Source organism: Chlorocebus sabaeus, chromosome 18 (genome assembly GCF_047675955.1).
Source record: "Chlorocebus sabaeus isolate Y175 chromosome 18, mChlSab1.0.hap1, whole genome shotgun sequence".
Taxonomy (NCBI): Eukaryota; Metazoa; Chordata; class Mammalia; order Primates; family Cercopithecidae; genus Chlorocebus; species Chlorocebus sabaeus.
Window position 1 is genome coordinate 72,010,651 of NC_132921.1, and position 25,679 is coordinate 72,036,329.

General features: G+C 46.9%; 1 protein-coding gene across 6 annotated transcripts; it reads left to right on the forward strand.

Annotated features, from left to right (window-relative positions):
* Positions 1-576: 576 nt before the first annotated feature.
* On the forward strand, positions 577-25,396 carry MPPE1 (metallophosphoesterase 1). Of its 6 annotated transcripts, none has more exons than XM_007974680.3 (12): positions 577-673; positions 3,377-3,447; positions 7,639-7,730; positions 11,392-11,764; positions 15,467-15,575; positions 19,754-19,857; positions 20,502-20,576; positions 22,560-22,668; positions 22,800-22,868; positions 22,964-23,086; positions 23,771-23,911; positions 24,963-25,396. In XM_007974680.3, the coding sequence occupies exons 4-12, from the start codon at positions 11,484-11,486 to the stop codon at positions 25,143-25,145; spliced, it is 1,194 nt and encodes a 397-aa protein (XP_007972871.1). In that variant the 5' UTR covers positions 577-673; positions 3,377-3,447; positions 7,639-7,730; positions 11,392-11,483; the 3' UTR covers positions 25,146-25,396. The 6 variants fall into 6 exon arrangements, with proteins under 6 accessions (XP_007972871.1, XP_007972873.1, XP_072862579.1 ...); XM_007974682.3 differs by lacking the exon at positions 577-673 and adding an exon at positions 1,230-1,506 and having other exon boundaries at positions 22,803-22,868; XM_073006478.1 differs by lacking the exon at positions 577-673 and adding an exon at positions 1,234-1,747.
* The last annotated feature ends 283 nt before the right edge of the window (positions 25,397-25,679 follow it).

Consider the following 25,679-nt stretch of genomic DNA (forward strand, 5'->3'; position numbering starts at 1 on the left):
GTGGTGTAATCTAATAGGTTCATTTGGCCCCTGTATTTCCTTTAGCCCGTGGTTAGAGTTAAAGGCTTAACTGGGTCTAGTTTCCTTTTGTTAGTCAGAGAGAATAGAGGTGAGGCTGCAAACAATCCCCGGTGTCATATCAGTGTGTTTATGGAATTAGGCTGTTCCAGTTTCTATTATGTCAAAGTTGTTCACCTGATCATATCAGAAGATATTACAATATTTTTAATAATAACCATTTACCGCATACTTACTGTATACCAGACATTTTGCTGGCTGTGTCCTAGATAATTCCTCATACCACATCTCCGTGTATTAACCATACTTATAGATTTGTAAAAAATGTACCAGAATGGGCTGGTTGGAAGGCTCTACGTGGATTATTACTCTGAGCTTGTTTACTTCTTGAAATATGGAATAATGGCTCCTGCTTTTAATATACAGGCTTATTTTGAGGATTTTTTGAACGGATGTGAGAGCACTTAGAAAACGGGAACACGCTGTGGTACACCATTAAAATTAGTAACATCAGTGAGAGAAAAGCAAGTGCATAATAAATATAGTTATCCTGATTGTCTCCTTTATTCATCACACACTTCCTAAGCACATCTCTGGAGGGCACCAGCCAGGTCCGGTGGGTCCCGGAGCGGCAGCGCGGCGCGGGAGGGGAACGGTGAGGCAGGGCCTAGCTGCCACCACGCGCGGAGCCCGGGAGCGGCTCGGGGGCTGTTAGCTGCCCGCCCGGCTCCTCCAGGGCCTGGAGCTCGGACGCGCGCTCTGGGGGGTTCTGGGGCGGGGACGTGAGCTCGCGGGGAGCAGTGGCCGGCCCCGGCCGCCGCGGTGGCTGTGCTCAGAAGCCGGTCCTGGCGTCAGGAGACCGGGCGCATGGCGCGGGGCGCGAGTTCCCCTACCCGCCCGTGCGCCCCGTTAGGCCTTTCCTGGGCCCTAACGACAGCTCGCCTGGCGTCGCCCTCGGAGCTCTCCTGTGTCCCCAAAATGCCTTTCCCGCGCCCCCCGCCCTTCTGCGGCGACTGCCCAGGGTGCTCTGTACTGCCACAGTCGGACTGCCGAGCCTGCCGGGCGCTTCGGGGAGGGCGCTAGGGGCCCGGACGCGGCCGCCGAGCGTAGGTTCCGGCCTTTACTCCCCGCAGCTGCGCACGGAGCCCCAGCTGGGGTTGTCCGCTCTGGGGATCACAAGCTGCGGAGCCCCGGGCGCCACCCGCCGGCCCCTTCAGATAGCCCGCTTCCGCCGCCGGCCGTGGCACGCCGTGGGCTCCGGGAAGACTCCGGCTTCCCCACCGCCTGAGGCCGCTGGGGCGGGGCTGCAGTGACAGTCCCGCGCGCTACCGCGGAAACAGGAAGTTGGTTGGGTGCGCGCCGGCTCGGGCTGCAGGTCCCGGGTCCCTCGGCCGCCGCAGCCGCCATGCCCAGGTGAAAGGGCTCCCGCACCGCCCGGTGCTCCCCATCTGCCTGGCATTGTGCGCAGAGCTGGAAAGCATGGCTGTTGTATGTATTCTTGCGCCCGTGTGACAACATTTACACTTCTAAAAACGGAACCTCCTTCCGTTTTAGGATTGCAAGTTAACCTAGGAAAAACAGCACTCTGCAAATTATTTGCTGGAAAATCTCGATGACTTAGGGCCCATGTATGACTTTGCAGGGGTCTCTCACTCTAGTTTACTGGTGTAGATTTTTTCAAAAATCCATCTTATCAAAAACCGCTTAAGGTGGAAAATTTCAAATGCAAGTAAGTCGCCGTTGATGAGATTGCAATTAATATATTTAAGATAGTGAATTAGAGAAAAACTACAGATCAGTACATTATTTTTTTCATATTTTGGGGGGATTAGATTTTTAACGATAACTTTGAAGTTAAAAATTAAAAGATAGGCTGGGCGCGGTGGCTCAGGCTTGTAATTCCAGCACTCTGGGAGGCCGAAGGGGGAGGATGGCTTGAGCCCAGAAGTTCGAGACCAACCTGGGCAAAATAGCAAGACCCCCCCCGCGGCCTTCCACAACTACAAAAGGTACCAAAAAAAAAAAAAAAAAAAAAAAAAAAAGCCGGGAGTGGTGGCACGCACCTGAAGTCCCTGCTACTCGGAAAGTTGTGGGTGAAAGGATCGCTTGGGCGCGGGAGCGACGCAGCCTGCGGTTGACAAAAAGTCAAACTCTGTAAAATGTTTGAAGGGATTTATTCTGAGCCAAATATGAGTGACCATGCTGGTGACACAGCCTTTTGGAGACTCTGAGAACATGTATCCAAGGTGGTCGGGGCCCGGTGTGGTTTTATACATTTTAGGGGAGCCATGAGTCATCAGTCAAGTACATGTACGATTAAGATGTACATTGGTTCGGTCTGTAAAGGTGGGACCACTGAGGCGGTGGGGGGGTCGGGGGCTTCCAGGTTATAGGTAGATTGAAAATTTTCTGATTGGCATTTGGTTGAAAGATTTATTATCAATGGAAAGGAATGTCTGGGTTACAGTAAGAGGCTGTGGAGACTGAAGTTCTACCATGCAGATAAAGCCTCCAGGTTAGTATCCAGCATGTTAAATGCTGGTCTGCTTTTCCTGAATTCCAAAAGGGAGGAGGACAAAATGAGGCAAGTTCCACCCCCACCTCCCATCAGGCCTAAACATGTTTTTCTTAAAACAACCTAAAACAAGATTAACTCTGGAATGCCCTTGGTGGGGGTCCATGCAGATGGTTGAGGGGCCTTAGGATTTCATTTTTGATTTACATTGGGCAGTGGAGTGGGACCCTATCTCTAAAAAAATAAAAATAAAAATAAATACAAATCGAAAAGTTCAAAGATAATTTTTTTTTTTTTTTTTGAGATGGAGTTTCGCTCTTGTTGCCTAGGCTGGAGTGCAATGGTGCGATCTTGGCTCATCACAACCTCTGCCTCCCGGGTTCAAACGATTCTCCTGCCTCAGCCTCCTGAGTAGCTGGGATTACAGGCACCACCACCCCAGCTAATTTTGTATTTTTAGTAGTGACGGGGTTTTTCCATGTTGGTCAGGCTGGTCTTGAACTCCCGTCCTCGGGTGATCTGCCCGCCTCGGCCTCCCAAAATGCTGGGATTACAGACGTGAGCCACCATACCTGGGCTAAAGATAAAATATTTTGCTCCCAATTATGGCTTGCAGTGATTATTCATACATGTTGGGCAGAAATGTTTCATATAATTTATCTATAAATACAGATATTTTATATTATAATTCAAGATAGGTATTCTTGGCCACTAACCCAATGTCTTATTTCTTTAGCTTCTCAGCTTCTTTTTTACTTTCAAAGTTGGTCAGGTTTCCTGTTAATAGTTAACTAAATGAAAGCTCACTCACTGACAAAACACACATATTTGGTTTCATTTCAGATAAATGAATTCTGATTTGGGGAAGCAGATGCCAACTTAGAGCCTCGTACCAATCTCTCTGTCTTTAAAAGGTGAGGTGACTTGGTGATTTGCCTGGAAAACTATAGGTAATATATAATCTAGCTTCCATATTTTACAGATATGTCTGGAGGTACCAGAGAGGTGCGTGTCTGCCTTTCCATCCTAGGCCGGTCTGAACTGTCTTGTGGAGGCTCGACACTGTTCCTGCTGGGTTATCGTTGGATGATCTTAATGAGACTGATAAATTGAATTTGGGAGTGAAAACAGTAATACTTTAAGAAATTTTGAACTTTAAAGCTGAGGACTAAGCTCTGATTTTTTTTCCATCAATCCTCACAAAAGCACTGAGGTGGATACCGCAGGTTGTGAGGTTCAGGAGGGGGTAAGTGGCTGGCATACGGTCACAGAGCAGCGCTGCCATTTGGCTGCTTTCCAGTTCAACATAGCTGCCATCTCTGCTGGTGGTATTCGCAGCATGCGGGATAAAATACTCACCAAGGAACAAGTGGCTAACTCCTCACAGAGCTCTCACGGTTTCCTCTTTCCTGACGAAAAGGTAGGGCTCCCCTGGGTGGGGGTGTCTGCAGAGCTCCCAGGTGCTGGTGGTCAGCAGGTTTTCCTTTGTCTGAGTCAGAACATGGGGAGGCAGAAAATGAGGAGGCTGGGGAAAGGTTTGGCCCAGCAAGTGAGTGAAATAAGTCAATTTATACCCATTGGGAAGCAAGTCGGCCGGTAGGAGTGAAGCCTCGTTACCTAATGCTGGTGCCATTTCTAGGGAGAGGAGAAATCACTTCCCCGAGCCTATCAGTCCTACAAGTTATTCTGTCTTCATTTCACGTGGGAAAAGAGGGCATGTTTTGGCCATAACATTGAAGACAATAATGCATCTTTGGTAGAGAAAGAAAAGGAATTTCCCAAAATTTGAGCAAAAGGTGCTTTTTGTTTTGTTTCGTTTTTGAGACAGTCTCCCTCTGTTGCCCAGACTGGAGTGCAGTGGCCTGATCTCTGCTCATTGCAAGCTGTGCCTCCCAGGTTCAAGTGATTTTCCTGCCTCAGCCTCTTGAGTAGCTGGGATTGCAGGCATGCACTACTACACTAGGCTAATTTTTGTATTTTTAGTAGAGATGGGGTTTCGCCATATTGGCCAGGATGGTCTTGAACTCCTGGCCTCAAGTGATCTCCCTGCCTCCCCCCACAAAGTGCTGGGATTACAGGGTGTGAGCCACCTGCCCAAAAGGTATTCTGTTTAAGGATCTGCTGTCAAAAGTTTTCTAAATAGGTTTTTGCTCTGTTATCTTTTTTAAAAATTTTTTAAATTTTTATTTTAAATTTTTATTTTTTGAGACAGAGTCTCGCTCTGTTGCCTAGGCTGGAGTGCAGTGACACGATCTCAGCTCACTGCAAGCTCCGCCTCCCAGGTTCATGTCATTCTCCTCCCTCAGCCTCCCGAGTAGCTGGGACTACACGTGCCCACCACCACGCCCGGCTAATTTTTTTGTGTTTTTAGTAGAGATGGGGTTTCACTGTGTTAGTCAGGATGGTCTCGATCTGCTGACCTCGTGATCTGCCCGCCTCAGCCTCCCAAAGTGCTGGGATGACAGGTGTGAGCCACTGCGCCCAGCCTTTTTTTTTTTGAGATGGAGTCTCACTCTGTCGCCCAGGCTAGATTGCTACGGTGAGATCTCGGCTCACTGCAACCTCCGCCTCCTGGGTTCAAGTGATTCTTGTGCCTCAGCCTCCCAAGTGTCTGGGATTACACACTCATTCAACCACACCCAGCTAATTTTTGTATTAAATGTTTTTAGTAGAGATGGGGTTTCACCATGTTGGCTAGGCTGGTCTTGAACTCCTGGCATCAAATGATCCACCTGCCTTTGTCTCCCAAAGTGCTGGGATTACAGGCATGAGCCACCATGTCCTGCACAGCCACTCTTATCTTTTAAAAAATGATTGTGGGCTGGGCACAGTGGCACCTGTAATCCCAGCACTTTGGGAGGCCGAGGCGGGCAGATCACGAGATCAGGAGATTGAGACCATCCTGGCTAACACGATGAAACCCTGTCTCTACTAAAAATACAAAAATTAGCCGGGTGTGGTGGCGGGCGCCTGTAGTCCCAGCCACTCGGGAGGCTGAGGCAGGAGAATGGCATGAACCCGGGAGGCGGAGCTTGCAGTGAGCCGAGATCATGCCACTGCATTCCGGCCTGGGCAACAGAGCGAGACTCTTGTCTCAAAAAAAAAAAAAAAATGATTGTGTTGGGCTGGGCGTAGTGGCTCATGCCTGTAATCCCAGTAGTTTGGGAGGCCGAGGCCGGTGGATTGCTTGAGTCCAGGAGTTTGCGACCAGCCTAAGCAACATGGTGAAACCCTGTCTCTACGAAAAATGCAAAAATTAGTGGGGTGTGGTGGCGCACGCCCACCTGTAATCCCGACTACTCCAGAGGCTGAAGTGGGAGGACTGCTTGAGTCCAGGAGGTGGAGATTGCACTGAGCTGGGATCACACCACTGTAATCCAGCAAGACCTTGTCTCAAAAAAAAAAAAAAAAAAAAATTATGTTATACCAGATAGCTGCTTCACATGGTTATCAGGGTCTTCTCAGGAAAATATGTAACAGTGCCAGCCAGCTTGCTTGCTCTCTCTCTATCTCTGTCCTTTTTCCTCCCCCAACCCCTTCTGCTCTTCTCTGCTTTTCTACTATCCTCCTTCCTTCTTTCCTTCCAAGTCTTCCTCTGCTTGAATGGCTCTGTGTAGGATATTTTAAATTCCTTTTTGGAAAAAAGAATGTTAGGGGTAGAAGGTAGTCGATTTACGGGTAGCAAATCCTTACAAATCTGCAGCAACCTCAATTCTTGCCTTCTCAGAAGAAAGAATTCCACTGAGGGACATAAGGCAGAAAAAGAGACTGAGGCAAGTTTCTCAGCAGGAGTGAAAGTTATTAAAAATCTTTAGAACAGGAAAGAAAGAAAAGTACACTTGGAAGAGACCCAAGAGGGCAGTGTGAAAGTCAAGTGCAGTGTTTAACTGTAATCCTAGGACTTTATAGGCTGACCCACTTGTCTTGCACCCCTTCCCCATGATTTCCCTTAGGGTGCGCTGCCTGCGTGCGCAGTGCCCTCCTTACGCTTGGGAGGTGAGCATGATCAGTGTGTTTAGGAAGCTGTACACATGCCCCTCTGAAGCTTTCTTCCTGTTTCCTGTGGAGTATCTGAAGCTTTCTTCCTGTTTCCTGTGGAGTAGCTGAAGCTTTCTTCCTGTTTCCTGTGGAGTGCCCCCAGAAGGTCATACTCTGCCATTTTGTCTCCTGATGTGTATGTCCAGGAAGTTGCCTCTCCCTGGCATCTGCATTTAATTTACACTTTAATGTGGCAGCTGTGGACCCTCAGGAGATTGTCTCTCCCTGGCGCTGGCTGTGAAATGATCGTTTTTAGGGAGGCAATGTGATAACTGTTGAATGGTCACCTGGTGATCACTTGACATTCCTGGTGGATGGGAAGAGCCCTCACCCGGCCCGCTCATGCCTGTCTAGAACCTGAAACAAGAACATAGAAGTTTGAGGGAAGCGCCAGAACTCCACTGACCCGGTTTGTTTGCAGTAAGATCGAGGTCGCTTATCCACGAGGAGTAAGAGGCCATGCTGAGTGAGCTCAGTGGGGAGTTGAGGCGGGGAGAGCCCGGGTTGCCTGGAAGTACAAACCCACAGTCTGTCTCTGTGTCCTCTGTCCTTCATCCTCTCTTCATCCAGGGAAGCTGGAGGACTGCAGTTTTCCATACTATCCTGCCCTGAGCCCCACTTCGGGCTGTCAGCCAGCCTTGTCTCCAGCCTGCTCACCACTCACTGATGCTTTTTGCACCTCTTAGTCATAACTGCTCAAACAGGGCTCACTCTGATGAAAAGAAGGGGGTGTAGAAGAGCAATTTTCAAGTTGTCATTCTGGTATTCCATCTTGGGAAATCAGAAACCTACAAAACAGCAAGGGTTTGCATACTGGAAGACTCCTCAGCCCGCCCCAGAAGGTCAGCATTCCTTCCCTCTCAACTAGTTCCGTCCAGCTGGAGGAAACATACGGTGTTAGAAAGTTTCAACTATGGTTTTGGGTTTAGCTTTCAGGATTTTAGGAGATTCTAGGCCTTTTGAAAGAAAATGAGATATTAAGATCGAATGGTTGCCTTTGACATATTTGATTTAATCAAAACAAAGGAAATTGCCTGGCATTAAGGAACCTGTTATTTATCCCTTAGAGGCACTCCAGCAGAGAACCCAGGCCCTTCACCATACTGGTGCATGGTTCCTGACACTTGTGGAGCCCGTTCCGAAGTTCCTTACAGATCAGGTGGGTGACTGCAAACAGGCACTGCTGCTTCTCCTCTGTGTCAGAGTAAGCACGGGCAGCGCAGGGTGGCTGCACGTCCTGGGTTGCCTGGGACGGTCCTGGTTTACACCATTGCTCTAATTTTTATCAGTGACATTTTTTACTCAAAGCTGTCCCCAGTTGGAAGATAAACGTACGTGGTGACTGCAATTATGCGGCATGTGTGCTTTGCCTTAGAGAAAAGAGAGGTTACAAAAGTTCTAAGTGAAGAAGATAAAGTACATCTTGACCAGGTGATAAATATGTTGTGGGGTTTTGGAGGAGAATTTCAGCAAGAGCAGTTGACTCCAGATGATATGCAAAGCTACTTTTGACCTCTCTGTCTGAAAGGACATACTTAAAATCCAGTATTTGTTTGCTGTTCCCCCTTTATTTATTTTGAGACAGAGTCTCACTGTGTTGCCCAGGCTGGAGTGCAGTGGCATGATCTTGGCTCACTGCAACCTCCGCGTCCTGGATTCAAGCAGTTCTCCTGCCTCAGCCTCCTGAGTAGCTGGGATTACAGGCATGTACCACCATGCCTGCCTAATTTTTGTATTTAGTAGAGACGAGGTTTCACCACATTGGCCATTCTGGTCTTGAACTCCTGACCTCAGGTGATCCACCTGCCTTGGCCTTCCAAAGTGCTGGGATTACGGGCAGCACAGGGTGGCTGCACATCCTAAGTTGCCTGGGACAGTCCTGGTTTACACCATTGCTCTGTTTTAAGTTTTATTAGTGACATTTTTCACTCAATGCTGTCCCCAGTTGGAAGATAAAGGTATGTGGTGACTGCAATTATGCGGCATGAGGTGGTTCTTAACTCCATGCCTGTGTGCGACATGAAGTTCCTAGGTTCGTGTTAGAAAATCATCTTCCTAGAAAAGGATTTTATTTTTTTATTGGTTCAATTAGGGTTTCTGGTCAGTGTCTCCCAAAGCTTCCACCCCATAAGACTTCAGGGGCTTCTTTGACATCTGAGCTCCCTATACCCTCCCTGGGAAGGTCACCGCCCTTCTCAGATTCTCATCTCGAGCACAAGTTGAAGAACCTGGAGGTAGAATGCCACCATCTATAGCCTATCTCAGGGTAGTGTTTTACCAACTTTTCTCTTCGTAGGTCTCAGAAATAGATGCTTTCTTTACAGGATGCAAAGCTCATCCAATATTTGGGATGAATCCTTAAAAAATTCGAAGGTTCCCTTACAGAAGCCACTATACATAAATATCTTATAAAAGAAGGCCATCCAGAGTTTTAAGGCATATTTGCAGGGGAAAACCCATTTTTGTGAAAACATATAATCTGGTTGCAGTGTTCAGTATTCACATTCACAGATGGTGGCTCTGTGGCAGTCACCCACAGGTTCTTCCTGCCCACTGCACAGACAAAACCATTCACTGAGACTATGGTACTGCAGTAAATAAGTAGTTTAGGCTGGGCATGGTGGCTCACGCCTGTAATCCTAGCACTTTGGGAGGCTGAGGCGGGTGAATCACTTGAGCCCAGGAGTTCAAGACTAGCCTGGGCAGCATGGCAAAACCCCATCTCTTCTAAAAATACACACACACACACACACAAATTAGCTGGGTGTGGTGGCACACACCTATAATCCCAGCTACTCGGGAGGCTGAGGCATGAGAATCGCTTAAACCTGGGAGGCAGAGGTTGCAGTGAGCTGACATTGTGACATTGCACTCCAGCCTGAGTGACAGAGTGAGACTGTGTCTCAAAAAAAAAAAAAGAGTTTAATTAACTTAATTAACGTAAGGCTGGCCACTGAGATGGAATTATTACTCAAATCAGTCTCTCTGAATCTCAGAGGTTAGGGTTTTTATGGACAGTATTGTGGGCAGGGAGCTGGGGAACAGGAGGTGCTGATTGGTTGGAATGAAATCATAGGGGCGTGGAAAACAGTCCTTGTGTACTGAGCCCGCTTCTGGGTGGGGTCATAGGATCAGGTGAGTCACGAAATACGGGTCCCGGCAGGGTCAGTCAGGTGGGGTAAATCAGTTGCCCGAAAGTCTGAAAAATACCTGAAAAGATCAATCTTAGGGTCTACAATAGTGACGTTATCTATAGGAGAAACTGAGGGAAGTCGCAAATCTTTGTTACCTCTGGCCACATGACTCCTGAGCAATAAGGGATCATAGAAACTACATTCAGCAGAATTCAAGCCCCTCCCCTAATCCTAATCTCGAAACCTTTCATTAGTTTTCAAAGGTGGTTTCAGCCTCAGAACAGAGAGGAGACTATTATCATCATTCTTGCTTCAAAGTTAAACTGTAAACTGGCCTGGCACAGTGGCTCACGTCTGTAATCCCAGCACTTTGGGAGGTTGAGGTAGGTGGTTCATTTGAGGTCAGGAGTTTGAGACCAACCTGGCCAACATGGTGAAAACCCATCTCTAATAAAAAAATATACAAAAATTAGCTGGACATGGTGATGGGTGCCTGCAATCCCAGCTACTTGGGAGGCTGAGGCATGAGAATCACTTGAACCCAGGAGGTGGAGGTTGCAGTAAGCCCAGATCACACCACTACACTCCAACCTGGGTGGCAGAGGGAGACCCCATTTCAAAATTCAAAACCAAAACCAAGCAACCAAACAAAAAGCTATAAACTAAATTCCTCCCAAAGTTAGCTTGGCCTATATCCAGGAATGACCAAGGACAGCTTGGCAGTCAGAAATAAGACGGAGTCAACTATGTCAGATTTGGGTTACTATTATAATTTTGCAAAGGTGGTTTCAGTGTCAGATCCTGGCCTCCGGGTCCAATGTGGAATGAATTCCTTGGATCTTTGAAGCACATTGTCCATGAATATTCACTTTATTTTGTGGAACAGCAGAGTAGAAAAGTGATGTATTAACACCAAAAGCAACACGTTACTGGGGCCTTATGACCTGTTGATTTTTAAGGTCAAGGAGGAGTGGTGGGGAATCCTAGGAGTCCAATTACACTTAAATAATGCTGAATTTTCCATTATGTCTCCTACCTTAACACACATCATTCTCATGGATTCACATTTGATGATTTCTAGAATGTTAACGAAACTATCATCTTGGTGAGAAGATCATTCTAATAGCTTTATTCTGGCATATGGAGGTATGGAGAGCTTGAAGGAGTTGGAAAGATCAGTTTTTTCCTTATTAGTAATCTGGCATATTATTGTAAAAGTATAAGACAATTAATTTGGACATGTAGATAGGATTGTGTAACTCATTAGTTCTTTTTTTTTTTTTTTTTTTTTTTTTTTTTTGAGACAGAGTCTCACTCTGTCGCCCAGGCTGGAGTGCAGTGGCCGGATCTCAGCTCACTGCAAGCTCCGCCTCCCGGGTTTACACCATTCTCCTGCCTCAGCCTCCCGAGTAGCTGGGACTACATTAGCTGGGACTACAGGCAGCTGCCACCTCGCCTGGCCAGTTTTTTTTTTTTTGTATGTTTTAGTAGAGACGGGGTTTCACCATGTTAGCCAGGATGGTCTCGATCTCCTGACCTTGTGATCCGCCCATCTTGGCCTCCCAAAGTGCTGGAATTACAGGCTTGAGCCACCGCGCCCGGGCAACTCATTAGTTCTTAATAGAGGGAGGTGTGATACCTGTATTATTAGGGAACATAACTGAATTCTCTTCCTTTTCCCTGTAGGTGCCCAGCTAAGACCTGGATGCCATCACCCTACCCAGGGCTGTGCAGTTTTCTCATGGTGAACCCTTGATGGATTTGTTGTTGCTTGAGAAATGGCTATGATTGAAATGGGATTTGAAAGACAGAATTTTCATCCGTTAAAGAGGAAGAGTGCATTGCTGTTGAAACTCATAGCTGTTGTCTTCGCTGTGCTTCTATTTTGTGAATTTTTAATCTATTTCTTAGCGATCTTTCAGTGTAATTGGCCTGAAGTGAAAACCACAGCCTATGATGGTAAACAGGCCACACGTGAGCCTGTGCTCAAAGCCATGTTTTTGGCTGACACCCATTTGCTTGGGGAATTCTTAGGCCACTGGCTGGACAAATTACGAAGGTAAGAGGTAAAATCAGGACTCTTTCTAAAATTCTGTAGGCAAAACGGTATAGCTCTCTCCTCATAGGCAAGGCTTAATGGCTTTAGGTTACTCTTAGTTATTTTCCTCTTAAAGGAGGACATTTAGGGACATTTGACTTTTCCTTGAATTTACCATTTACTGAGGATGTATACAGGGCCCCATAATGTGGGAGTCGGATCTGGGCCACGTCGCTTTGTGACTTTGGACAAGTTGTTAGGGCCCCTCTGAGCCCCTGCCTCCTTGTTTGTAACTGGGTGAAGACAAGAAACATCACAAGATGTGCCACGCAATGACAAGAAGATGCCACACAATGCCTGGTGCCGGGACTGGTCCCCTGGGCAGGGAGGACACAGATCTGGGTTGATGGTCCCATCTCACCTTCATTGTGTGTAACTTTGAGCCTGTTGGGTTTCAGCCTCCTCTAGACAGCAGAGGAGCAGAGCAGATTTGTGGCTGTCACCCTAGGGAAGGATCCTGTCTTTCTGACTCACACCTGCCCCTGCATGGTCCTTTGTTTTTTTTTTTCACCAGGAAGCTTTTTAAACAAATTATTTTTAGGCCGGGTGCAGTGGCTCATGCCCGTAATCCCAGCACTTTGGGAGGCCAAGGCAGGCGGATCACCTGAGGTCAGGAGTTCAAGACCAGCCTGGCCAACATGGTGCAACTCCATCTCTACTAAAAATAGAAAAATTAGCCGAGCATGGTGCCGGGCGCCTATAATCTCAGCTACTTGGGAGGCTGAGATAGGAAAATCGCTTCAACCCGGGAGGCGGAGGTTTCAGTGAGCTGAGATTGCACCACTGCACTCCAGCCTGGGCAACAGAGCAAGACTCCGTCTCAAAACAAAAACAAAAACAAAAGAATAAAGAATAATGAAGGAGCAGCTATACCTTTTTACTAAGAGTTTTTTAAAATTTATTATTATTATTATTACTATTATTTTTTTATTTTATTACTAAGAGTTTTAACCAAAGGAGGTGTGAGCTCAAGAAGGGCCGGTGCAGGGCCCGCAGTGTCTTGGTCTTACAAATCGATCCTGATTGATGTCTAGTCTCTCCAAGTAGCCTTCTGTGTATTCTTCATGCTGCTGTTTCTAGATTTTTACTTTCCGTGGTGAATAACATTAAATCAAGAGAAACTGAGAAGCTGGGTGCAGTGCTTCACGCCTGTAATCCCAGCACTTTAGGAGGTGGAGGTGAAGGATTGCTTGAGGCCAGGAATTTGAGACCAGCCTGGGCCACGTGGCAAGACCTCATTTCTACAAAAAAACAATAAACAAAAACCAAAAAATAGCTAATTTTTGCTATTTATGCCTACTTGTAGTCCTAGTTACTCAGGAGGCTGAGGCAGGAGGATCATTTGAGCTATTCTGAGCACCAGAGTTTGAGCCTCCAGTGAGCTGTGATCATGGCACCGCAGTCCAGCTTGAGTGACAGAGCAAGAGCCTGTCTCTAAGAAAAAGTAAAATAAAATAAGAAAAACGGAGAAATGTATTTTGAGAGAGATCTTGGGTAAAAAGCCTTTTATGGGTGATGTGTACCATTCAGTGGTTAACTTGGGATCTAAAAACCTTCCTCTGACCAGAAATTACATTGACTGATTAAAACGAGGTCTAGCTCTGTTGCCCAGGCTGGAGGGCAGCAGAAGGATCATAGCTCACTGCAGCCGCCCAAGTAGCTAGGACAATGGGCTTGTGCCACTACGCCCAGCTAATTTTTACTTCTTTGTAGAGATGGAATTTTGCTGTGTTGCTCATGCTGGTCTTGAACTCTTGGCCTCAAGTGATCCTCCCGCCTTGGCCTCCCAAAGCATTGAAATTACAGGTGTGAGCCACTGCACCTAGCCTACTTTCCCCTATTTCTATATCCCAGGACATAGCATTTCCCTTTTGTAGAGGAGGAGCAGCCAGGAAAATGCCTTAAAAAGGAGGAAAGGTTTGGATTCCTTAGGAAAATGACATAGGCTGGATTTGGTTAGGTTGAAGACGGGGAGGGCTGAGCAAGCACTGACATTTTTGTGCACCTGCCGTGTGCCTGTGCCATGCTTTACAAACGCTGTCTCATTTAACCCCATAACTATCCTGTGCAAGTAGGGTTTAAAATCCCCATTTACCGGCCTGGTGTGGTGGCTCACACCTGGAATCCCAGCACTTTGGGAGGCTGAGGCAGGTGGATCACTGGAGGTCAGAAGTTCAAGACCAGCCTGACCAACATGGAGAAACCCCGTCTCTACTAAATATACAAAATTAGCTGGGTGTGGTGGCACATGCCTATAATCCCAGCTAGGCAGGAGAATCACTTGAACCCGGGAGGTGGAGGTTGCAGTGAGCCGAGATCACGCCATTGCACTCCAGCCTGAGCAACAAGAGGGAAACTCTGTCTCAAAATAAATAAATAAATAAATAAATAAAATCTCCATTTACCAATGAAGACACTGGGAATCAGAATAGGCAGTATTGTCAAAGGCACACAGCTTTTCAGTGGATTGAGCTGGGATGTTAAGCCATTATCTGTCAGATTGCAGATCCCAGGCTCTTTTTTCTTTTTGAGACGGAGTCTCTCTCTGTCACCCAGGCTGGAGTGCAGTGGCGTGATCTCAGCTCACTGCAACTTCCGCCTGCTGGGTTCAAGCAATTCTCCTGCCTCAGCCTCCCAAGTAGCTGGTACCACAGGCCCCTGCCACCATGCACAGCTGACTTTGTATTTTTAGTAAGAGACAGAGTTTCATGATATTGGCCAGGCTGGTCTCGAACTCCTGACCTCATGATCTGCCCACTTTGGCCTCCCAAAGTGATGGGATTACAGGCATGAACCACTACGCCCGGCCTCCAGGCTCTTTTCATTTGCTTGTTTTACCTCTGGGAGGATTGCTTGCATGTCTGAAATCTACAGGATTTACTGTTTTGATATTGACTAGCCTATTGTCATCTCCCCTCCAACTTGGAAGCAAAGAAGGAAGTTGAATTCCCTTTAAGAAGTGGTGAAAATTAAGCTAGATACAATCATCTCTGTGTGGTACAAAATCAGTCTACGTCGAACATCTTTGGAAGCTGCATTAGGCTCTCTCAGGTCCAGTTGTGTCTTGACTGAGTGATGGCTGCAGGGTGCAGAGTGGGGCCTGTTCCTGCACACCACAGTGTCTGGGGTATGTGGGAGGGGTGGCCAGACTCTTCTCTGATACTTAATTCCCCACCTTTTTTTTTTTTTTTTTTTTTTTTGAGACGGAGTCTCGCTCTGTCGCCCAGGCTGGAGTGCAGTGGCCGGATCTCAGCTCACTGCAAGCTCCGCCTCCCGAGTTCATGCCATTCTCCTGCCTCAGCCTCCCGAGTAGCTGGGACTACAGGCGCCCGCCACCTCGCCCGGCTAGTTTTTTTGTAGTTTTAGTAGAGACGGGGTTTCACCGTGTTAGCCAGGATGGTCTCGATCTTCTGACCTCGTGATCCGCCCGTCTCGGCCTCCCAAAGTGCTGGGATTACAGGCTTGAGCCACCGCGCCCGGCATTCCCCACCTTTAATCAGATACGGACTCTTTGGCCCTTCAAGCTGGGGATGGGAATGCAAGAGTGGGACTCTGAAAGAAGGAGAGTGGAACCATTTAGTTTGCTGTTTAAATGCTGCATAATACAGAAGTGGCCTCCACCCAGGAAAGACTGATGACTTACTTTTTCCTATTGGTGCCAAGGGAATGGCAGATGGAGAGAGCCTTCCAGACAGCTCTATGGTTGCTGCAGCCGGAAGTCATCTTCATCCTGGGGGATGTCTTTGATGAAGGGAAGTGGAGCACCCCTGAGGTAGGACCCTGTGTTCCAGGTGCCCTCTTGAACCTGCTTTGAGGTCCAGCACAAGTAGCCCAGAGAATCCATGAAGCAATGTCAGCTTGAGTTGGAAATTTTATGGAAGTTGTACTTACTACTGATATTAAAAATGCGTAGGCTATCTGGAAGATGCTTAGAATTCATAGGCTATCTAAGATGATTAGAACAACTCAATCTCAAGTTAGGTTGGCTAATCGTAAACATTTGTCTATGTAGGAAATAGGTCGATTAGCCAGATATCATCTAGTTGGAATACACTGTTATGTGAACCTCTTGGGAAAGGGAGAAATGGGCAAGACAGATGTTATTTCAGTTGTCACGGAAATACATATTGCAAAATACATATTGAAATGTGCATTTAATTTTACACTCTTATTGGACCACGACATTAGGAGAATTGTGCTACAAAAGGGACTTGCTATTCTCCTCTGATTTTCTTTTTTCTGAGTGAGAGATGCAGAAGGGGCCCTGGGGACTCGATGTGAGGATCCTCTGCCTTCAGAGGGGCTGAGACCTCCGCCTGGGTATTGGGGTAATGTAAGACTTTCCACAAACCAAAGAGAAAAGCTCTTCTCACCTTAGTCATCACAATGTTTTGCTTATTACATCCTTGGAACAAAACAAACAAAGACATGAACTGTTCTTGCTGCTTAAAAATGTTCAGTCATTAATGGTTTTTGGAAAATATTTAATTTGGGGTATAGTCTAAAAAACTTAATCACATGCCTATAGTACTAGCACTTTGGAAGCCCAAGGCAGGAGGAGTTTTTTTTTTTTTTTTTTTTTTTGAGATGGAGTTTCGCTCTTGTTGCCCAGGCTGGAGTGCAATGGCGCAATCTCAGCTCACTGCAACCTCTGCCTCCCGGGTTCAAGTGACTGTCCTGCCTCAGCCTCTTGTATGGTAGGATTACAGGCATCTGTCACCACGCCCATCTAATTTTGTTTTTTTAGTAGAGGTGAGATTTCTCCATGTTGGTCAGGCTAGTCTCGAACTCCTGACGTCAGGTGACCTGCCCACCTCGGCCTCTTAATGTGCTGGGATTACAGGAATGAGACACTGTGCTTGCCTTTTTTTTTTTTTTGGTGGTGGAGGGGATGGAGTCTCACTCTGTCACCAGGCTGCAGTGCAGTGGTGTGATTTTGGCTCACGGCAACCTCCACCTCCTGGTTTCAAGCGATTCTCCCTCAGCCTCCCGAGTGGCTGGGATTACAGGCACGCACCACCATGCCTGGCTAATTTTTTTTGTATTTTAGTAGAGATGGGGTTTCACCACCATGTTGCCTAGGCTGGTCTCGAACTCCTGAGCTCCGGCAGTGCCCACCTTGGCCTCCCAAAGTGCTGGCATTATAGGCATGAGCCACCACGCCAGGCCTAGTCTAAGGCAGGAGGATCGTTTGAGCCCAGGAGTTCAAAACCAGTCTAGGCAACTTAGTGAGACCCTGTTTCTACAAAAAATACAAAAATTAGCCAGGCATAGTGGTGCACGCCTATAGTCCCAGCTACTCAGGAGGCTGAAGTGGGAGGATCGCTTGAGCCTGGGAGGTCGAGGCCACAGTCAGCTGTGCACCACTGCACTCCAGCCTGGGTGACAGAGTGAGACCCTGTCTCAAAAAATAAAGATAAAAATCAAGGAAGATAAACAACCAAACCAAAAACAAAACAAGAAAACCCACAACAAAAACCCAAAAAACCTTACTGGTATTTCCTAGGACAATTCAGTAGCTACGCAAGAGAAGTCTTGTTTCGAAGTTGATAGGAACCACTGTTTACAGAGTTGCAATGTTTGTTATCCTCTAGGCTGTAATTCAGTGTGAGATAGTGGAAATGTTATATGTAAAAACAACTAGTTACAAAATGAGGTTGGATAGATACGTTGCTTTTCCAAATTAAGGGCAATATTTTATGTTTTTCTATGTCTGCTATTCTGATTTTATGTTACTCTAACTTTATTTATTTATTATTTTTTTGAGCTGGTGTCTTGCTCTGTCACCAAGGCTGGAGTGTGTGGCGTGATCTCAGCTTACCGCAACCTCTGCCTCCCTGGTTCAAGTGATTCTCCTGCCTCAGCCTCCTCGAGTAGCTGGGACTACAGGCGCCCGCCACCACACACAGCTAATTTTTGTATGTTTAGTAGAGACAAGGTTTCACCATGTTGGCCAGGCTGCTCTCAAACTCCTGACCTCTAGTGATCTGCCTGCTTCAGCCTCCCAAAGTGCTGAGAGTAGAGGTGTGAGCCACCGTGCCCAGCCATCTAACTTTAAATGTTATTTGTTAAAGTGGAATCTTTGTAAATGTATTCAAGGACACTATCCGGCATGTTTCCTTAGGTTTTGCCAGATTTACAATGTTTAGGGTAAAGTTGGTTACCATCTAGAATAGAGGATTTTTTTTTGTTTTTTTCCCTACCCTAGGGTGTTTGTACAATTGATATTTTTAGCTTTATAAAAATAAGAATTACACTAACATAACTCTGAAGTTTTAATAGTTAAAGCAAGTATCAGAATAATTTTGAAATATATGTTACAGTAAGTATTTTTTGTCTTTCTTTCTCCCACATCTCATTACTTCGTTTCCACAGTTGTAGCCATAGGGGAATGCCACATTTTTTTTTTTTTTCTTTTTTTTTTTTTGAGACAGAGCCTCACTCTACGGTCCAGGCTGGAGTGCAGTGGCGCGATCTCGGCTCACTGCAAGCTCTGCCTCCTGGGTTCACACCATTCTCCTGCCTGTAGCTGGGACTACAGGCTCCTGCCACCACGCCCGGCTGTTTTTTGTATTTTTAGTAGAGATGGAGTTTCACTGTGTCAGCCAGGATGGTCTCAATCTCCTGACCTCGTGATCCGCCCGCCTCAGCCTCCCAAAGTGTTGGGATTACAAGTGCGAGCCACCGTGCCTGGCCGGGAATGCCACTTTTAAAGATGTTCTCAATCTTGTCTTGGTTGGGACACATGAAGAACTTACTAGACATTTTGTAAGAGCCTGTTCTTATAGCATGCCCAGATCTGAAGCATTTCTCCACCAGGGTCTATGAATGGTCTTCAGGGGATCTTGAAATAATAGGTGCATGAACCAAACATTTTTTGGAATTGCCAGTTATTGTTTTAAGATGGGAGAGGATACCATTTAAAAATTTGGCATCAGGCTGGGCTTGGTGGCTTATGCCTGTAATCCTAGCACTTTGGGAGACTGAGGCAGATGGATCACTTGAGGTCAGGAGTTCGAGACCAGCCTGGCCAACATGGTGAAACCTTGTGTCTACTAAAAATATAAAAATTAGCTGGGCATGGTGGCAGACGCCTGTAATCCCAGCTACTCAGGTGACTGAGGCACAAGGATCACTTGAACCCTGGAGGCGGAGGTTCTAGTGAGCCAAGATCATGGCCACTGTACTCCATGCTGGGTGACAGAGTGAGACCCTGTCTCAAAAAAACAACAAAATAAAACAAAAACTTGGCATCAAATTACATAACAGTAAGTATTAATTGTAGTCTTAAAAAAGACATATTGTGGCCAGGTGCGGTGGCTCACGCCTGTAATCCCAGCACTTTGGGAGGCCAAGGCGGGCAGATGATGAGGTCAGGAGATCGAGACCATCCTGGCTAACATGGTGAAACCCCGTCTCTACTAAAAATACAAAAAAATTAGTTGGGCGTGGTGGCGGGCGACAGAGCAAGACTCCATCTCAAAAAAAAAAAAAGTTCTACATCATCTTTATGGACATCTGGTTTAAACAGGGGAATTCATTCACTTCTCACATCAAAATAGGGATCATTGGCTGGGTGCATTGGCTCATACCTGTAATCCTAGCACTTTGGGAGGCTGAGGCGGGTGGATCACGAGGTCAGGAGATCAAGACAATCCTGGCTAACATGGTGAAAACCTGGCTCTACTAAGAATACAAAAAAAAAAAAAAAAAAGCCAGGCATGGTGGCGTGTGTCTGTAATCCCAGCTACTCCGGAGGCTGAGGCGGGAGAATCACTTGAATGCGGGAGATGGAAGCTGCGGTGAGCAGAGATCACATCACTGCACTTCAGCCTGGAGGCAGAGCTGGACTGGTCTCAAAAACAAAACCAAACAAAACAGGGATCATGTTTTTTAGCCACAGGGCAGGGATGGTTCTCTGGCCCCCAGAGGTTTTTCTTTTTCCCTCAGGCCTGGGCGGATGATGTGGAGCGGTTTCAGAAAATGTTCAGACACCCGAGTCACGTACAGCTGAAGGTAGTTGCTGGAAACCATGACATTGGCTTCCATTATGAGTAAGTAGTTGACGGAAGCCCTGCACCCTGAGAGCGCTTGTTAACTGTAATTCTAAATCTGTTGGAATTCTGGTGAAAGCCCTATTAGTGCTGTCTTGAAATTTGTTTTCCTCAAAAGATGTAAGCTCTGGGATATTTAGCTCTTTAAGGGGTTTTTACTTGGTGCATAGTACACCCTCAACAAATATCTGTGGAATGAATGAATTGTATGTGCTCTTGGGAAACATCTAACTTGAAATGTACATTTAATGGCCAATCATTGTCTTTGGGAATGAAAAAACAAGATCATTTAGACTCTAATAGCTAACATTTATATAGTGCTCTAGTGCTTGTAATGTGCCATCTGTTTCGAGCACTTTACTTCCCTATATGAACACATTAATCTTTACCACGGTCCTGTTGTTTTACCTATATGGTGCCAATGCAGAATGAGGCCCTGGGCAGCTGAGTAACTTGCCCCAGGCTTCGTAGTTAAGTAGTGGAACTAAAAATTGAGCTTTGATATCCTGGGGCCAGGTGGGGCCCTTAACTAATAATGCTAGTCTGAAACTCAAGTCTTGAAAGTTACTTTGTGTTCGTGATACCTCTAGGAGTTTCTAAAATGGCTTATCCTGAAAAATGTTTCCTCTTACACTTGAATATAGGATGAACACATACAAAGTGGAACGCTTCGAGAAAGTGTTCAGCTCTGAAAGACTGTTTTCTTGGAAAGGCATTAAGTGAGTATTATTTGTAAATTCTTCCAAGACCTTGAGTCCTTGGAAACTTCATTTTCTAAAGGTGCCTGCCATACTGGGATCTGTCATCTGCCCGTGTTCTGTGTAGCCTGGTTTACGAGCTTTAAACAGCAGTGCCTCAGGCTGCCCTTGCTGGTGCTCGCCATGGGAGCCGATAGATGGGAAACCTCAAACCATCCTGGTTTTCCTGGTTTTCCACAGTGAAGCGGTCAGTTTATGACTCTGCCCAGCCACTGTGGGAGTGATGCTCTTTCTGTCTGCCCTGTCTCTGGGTGGTGCAAATTTCATCAGCCCACTTTGTCAAAAGAGTCTTTTTATTGGATCAAAATGTACTAATTTCCCTTTACAAAGACTGTTCCCGTAGTTATGGTGTCATGGGATTTGGTGGCAAGTGTGTCACAGTGCCTCTGTAGCTCTGTGCTACCCATCTCCATCTGCCTGGGCTTTTAGACCCGAGCACCCTGACCCTTAGCCTGACCATGAGCAGCTCCCGCTCTGCGAGGCCACCTCAGTGCCCATCTCTAGATCTTTTCTGGGCTGTGTATGCGGCTGCAGCACAGTGGGCAGGACTGTATACTCTCTCCTGATGATAGACGCGGTGGAGAGAAAACAGGTGGGAGTGGAAGCCTTTTCTCTTTTATTTTTATTTATTTATTTTTTTTTTTTGAGACGGAGTCTCGCTCTGTCGCCCAGGCTGGAGTGCAGTGGCGCAATCTCGGCTCACTGCAAGCTCCGCCTCCCGGGTTCACGCCATTCTCCTACCTCAGCCTCCCCAGTAGCTGGGACTACAGGCGCCCGCCACTGCGCCCGGCTAATTTTTTTCTATTTTTTAGTAGAGACGGGGTTTCACCACGGTCTCGATCTCCTGACCTTGTGATCCGCCCGCCTCGGCCTCCCAAAGTGCTGGGATTACAGGCGTGAGCCACCGCGCCCGGCCGCCTTTTCTCTTTTAATCCTGACCTTCCTGTGGGTGCCGAGCACTCTGTTGACCTTGGACACAGCAGGTCTGCAGGTGAGGTCATTTTGGTCCCGTGGCTTCACCGCCAGTGCTCGCCTTTCCCTCCCTCCAGTGCTCACCTTTCCCTCCCTCTGCCAGGAGGGCAGAGTCTCTCTCTAGTAGGCGGCTTCCTCTGCTGACTCATAACAGAAACATGATACAGTGAGAATTAGTTCCCTCTAAGTGTGTGTTTAAGACACTTTTAACAGCTCATCATACTGCTGATCACTTGGTAACTCCGCTCCTTATCTCTAAGACGAGTTAAATTTCAAGCAGTCTTTACTGACTGGGACTTTCGTCATTCCAAGATGGTGTGTGTGCAGGAAATAAAAGCGTATTTAGTGGGAGTCTAGAAAAAAATGTGGCTGCTGAGTCTAACCATAATGGACTCTGTTATTACTGTAGTTTGGGATTATCCATACCCAGTTAGCTCTAACCAGCACCCTACCCTCTGCTTTACTTGCTGTGTGTGTCTGTATGTCACTCATGCACCCTATGGTTCCCTCTACCTGTTGGTCACAATATCTGACAAGTACTGAGTACTTCCTAGTGGCAGGCTGTGTTCTAAACACCTGCCATGTCATGTCATTGAATCCTCACAACCAGCTGATGGGGTGGGCAGAGGGGTTCTTAGCCCTCTGCACAGACGAGGGAGGCACTGTAACAGATGAGGTTCTGGTTAGAGGATGAGCTTAGACGTAATCTAACTGCAGAGCTTCTGTGATCTGGGATTTTTCACAAGTTTAGGGTCAGAAACGCTTCGATCATGTCTTAGACTGAACTCCCAGTCATGGTGTTTTTGTTAATATTGACTTAAAAGCACACCAAATTATTCTGGGTGGTATTGAAAACTGCTCTGGGCTTGTTTCTTTGCACTGGATGCTTCGCTTTCTTTTCATGGGAACAGTGGGGAAAAGAAAGCACTGGTACCCCCAGCGGCCTCACCTGCCTGTGTCCCTCTGCCTCAGCTTCGTGATGGTCAACAGCGTGGCGCTGAACGGGGACGGCTGTGGCATCTGCTCTGAAGCAGAAGCAGAGCTCATTGAAGTTTCTCACAGACTGAACTGCTCCCGAGAGGTAGGAGAGCATCTCAATGCCACAGGCGACTTCTGGCCCGTGTCGCTGTGCTTTTGTTACTCAGCCCCCCAGCTCTTCTTGCCCTTTGATGAGGGTCAGGTGTGCGGATTAATGGCCTGACTTGTACCCAGCAGGCACGTGGCTCCCGCCGGTGTGGACCTGGGCTTCTGCTGCCCGCGTCTGCCCCCGTCCTTCTGCAGGTGAGCTGGGGGAGGGAGGAAGGGGCTCATGGCGGACAGCAGGCAGCCCGCAGTTTCACGACAGCTGCCTGAACTCCTCTCTCCACCCCGGACAGCATTATCCTCTGTATCGGAGAAGTGATGCTAACTGTTCTGGGGAAGATGCTGCTCCTCCAGAGGAAAGGGACATCCCATTTAAGGAGAACTATGACGTGCTTTCACGGGAGGCATCACAAAAGGTTTGCCAGGGTGTCACGATGCCAATTCATGTCGCAGTGTGACTCTCATCACCTTGCATGTCAGCAAGCAGAGCACCCAGGCTAGAGCAGGTGTTTGCTGAAACGCTGATGACTTAGTTATCACCTGGGGACAGGGGTGGAGGCCTGGCTTTCACAGCACCATCATTTCATTGCTTTCTTTTTTTTTTTTTTTTTTTTTTTCCAGTAAACCTACTTCTGTTTCCTATGCTGAAGTCAATAATAGTCTCAGCTATTGTTTGTATTCAGAGTTTTTCACCAACTTGAATGTGTTTAGAAATGTGAATGGAACTTAAGAGTAAAATTTTTAGGGACTTAATTAAAATTAAAATGCATTTTCTTATATAGATTTATATATTACATTATAATATATAAATATAGGAAATGTTTATAAGATAAATGTATAAAATATTTATAAAGATAAAAAAGCACAAAAAGTAGATAAAATCTAGAATGAGAATGGTAGACTCAAAGGGGCTGACCTTACCTTTGATTTAGTATAAATAAACCAAAGGATTTTTACGGAAAAAAACCAGTCCTTCAAAATAAGGATTTAGTATTTAATTTAATGAAAGAAGCGATGGCCAGCGGCTGTCTGCTGAGCGGTGAGAGCCTGGTTGAGGGTGAGCTAACAGCCTGCTTTGCTGTCTTCTCGGCCGCTGTCAGCTGCTGTGGTGGCTCCAGCCGCGCCTGGTTCTCAGTGGCCACACGCACAGCGCCTGCGAGGTGCACCACGGGGGCCGAGTCCCCGAGCTCAGCGTCCCGTCTTTCAGTTGGAGGAACAGAAACAACCCCAGTTTCATCATGGTAATGTGAAAGTTTATTTTTGTCTGAAAGCTTTCCATAAGTATTTAAATCAACACAGTAATCAACTATTTAATTGCTGCAATCTGTAAAAATTTACAAAAGTCACACACAAATGTCCCTCCCTCTACACGTAGTTCCATGCACTGCCTCTTGCCAAATACGCTTCTGGGAACCAATCAGCCTGACATTCCTGGGCGGTTTGTGTGGGAAGTGAGGGCAGGGCACTGTCCAGGTGGACTTGATCCTTCAGGGAGGGCCACGTCGTCTCCTCTTACACTCTGTGTGTGTTTACTTTTCTAAAGAAACAACCATTTATTCATTAGCTATACTCAGCCATCTTCTCTTATTTTCAAAACATGCCCTTTGACCTGGCAGAGAACGCTACAGCCTTTGCAGGTTGATAAAAGGTGTTTCACTGAATGACCACTGGGCGTTTTAACGCCTTTCAGCCATGGGCTCCTACATCCAGCTCATGATGCTGGTATGACAGGTTCTTTTCCTTCTTAAAAGGTGGGGGAAACCGTAACATTTTCAAATTCAAGTAAATGAAAACATTTGCCACTGTCATTCCACATAAACGTATCTGCAGAGAAGCCCACGGAGACGACCTGGACACATGTACTTCTAGGGAACAGATGCTTAGTTGAGCATCAAGGGGCAGGAAGACACCGTTCCCTCCTTGTTCCTTGCTGACCAATGACCCTGGAACTCCATGTACCTCTCCGAATCTCTGTTACGGATCTCCCATTATATTTGATGGGAACCCAGTGGGCCAGGGGCCAGTTTTGACAGGTCAGTGTCCCAGACATTTTCCACCCAGGCACATTTGGGCCTTACTTGTCTCTCCTGCCAGAGCCTGGGCTGGTCGGGCTCTGGGGGAAGAGCCCGGTGCAGGACAAAGGCCAGGCTCCCTTGTTCTCAGGTGAGGAAGGCCCCTTCCCTGCTCACCTGAGGGGGACCTGAGAAGGCAGTTTCCCTCTGCTGTTTCTAAGACTGTGGTGTTCAACCTGTGCCTGGTGCTGTCACCTTAACTTTCCCTTTTCCTTTCCAGGGCAGCATCACGCCCACAGACTACGCCCTCTCCAAGTGCTACCTCCCACGTGAGGACGTGGTTTTGGTCATCTACTGTGGAGCGGTGGGCTTCCTTGTGGTCCTTACACTCTCTCACTTGGGGCTTTTAGCCTCACCTTTTCTTTCTGGTTTGAACTTGCTCAGAAAGCGTAAGACAAGATGAAGAGCAGGCGCCATTGTAAATATCAAAGCCCAAGAAATGGAACTTTGGGCAGAGATCATGTTAGAATCAAGTAGATGATGAGACCAATTACAGGCCGTCTCTCTGCACATCACAGAAATTCTCAATCACTGACACGAGTAACTGCAAAATAAATAGTTGATTGTACTGTTCTCATGCTAGCAAAGTGGACAGGTACTCTACAACAAATCTGTTTTCTCATTTTTATCAAATATATGTATCATCGAAGGTTGCATCTGTACAGTATTAAATGCTATTAATATCGTCACTCACATGCACGACAGTCCTTGTTCCCCCAGGAAGGGCCTGGTGGCCCCAGCACACACTTGGGATTATGTGTATACGTAAATACTGGGCTGTTTCCCTCCTGTGAAGTGGTTCTCGAATTCATATGTACCGTAAAGCCGTACCCTTGAAAGTACAGATGTGGCCGGGTGCGGCGGCTCACACCTGTAATCCAGGAGTTTGGGAAGCTGAGGCAGGTGGATCACTTGAGGTCAGGAGTTCAAGACCAGC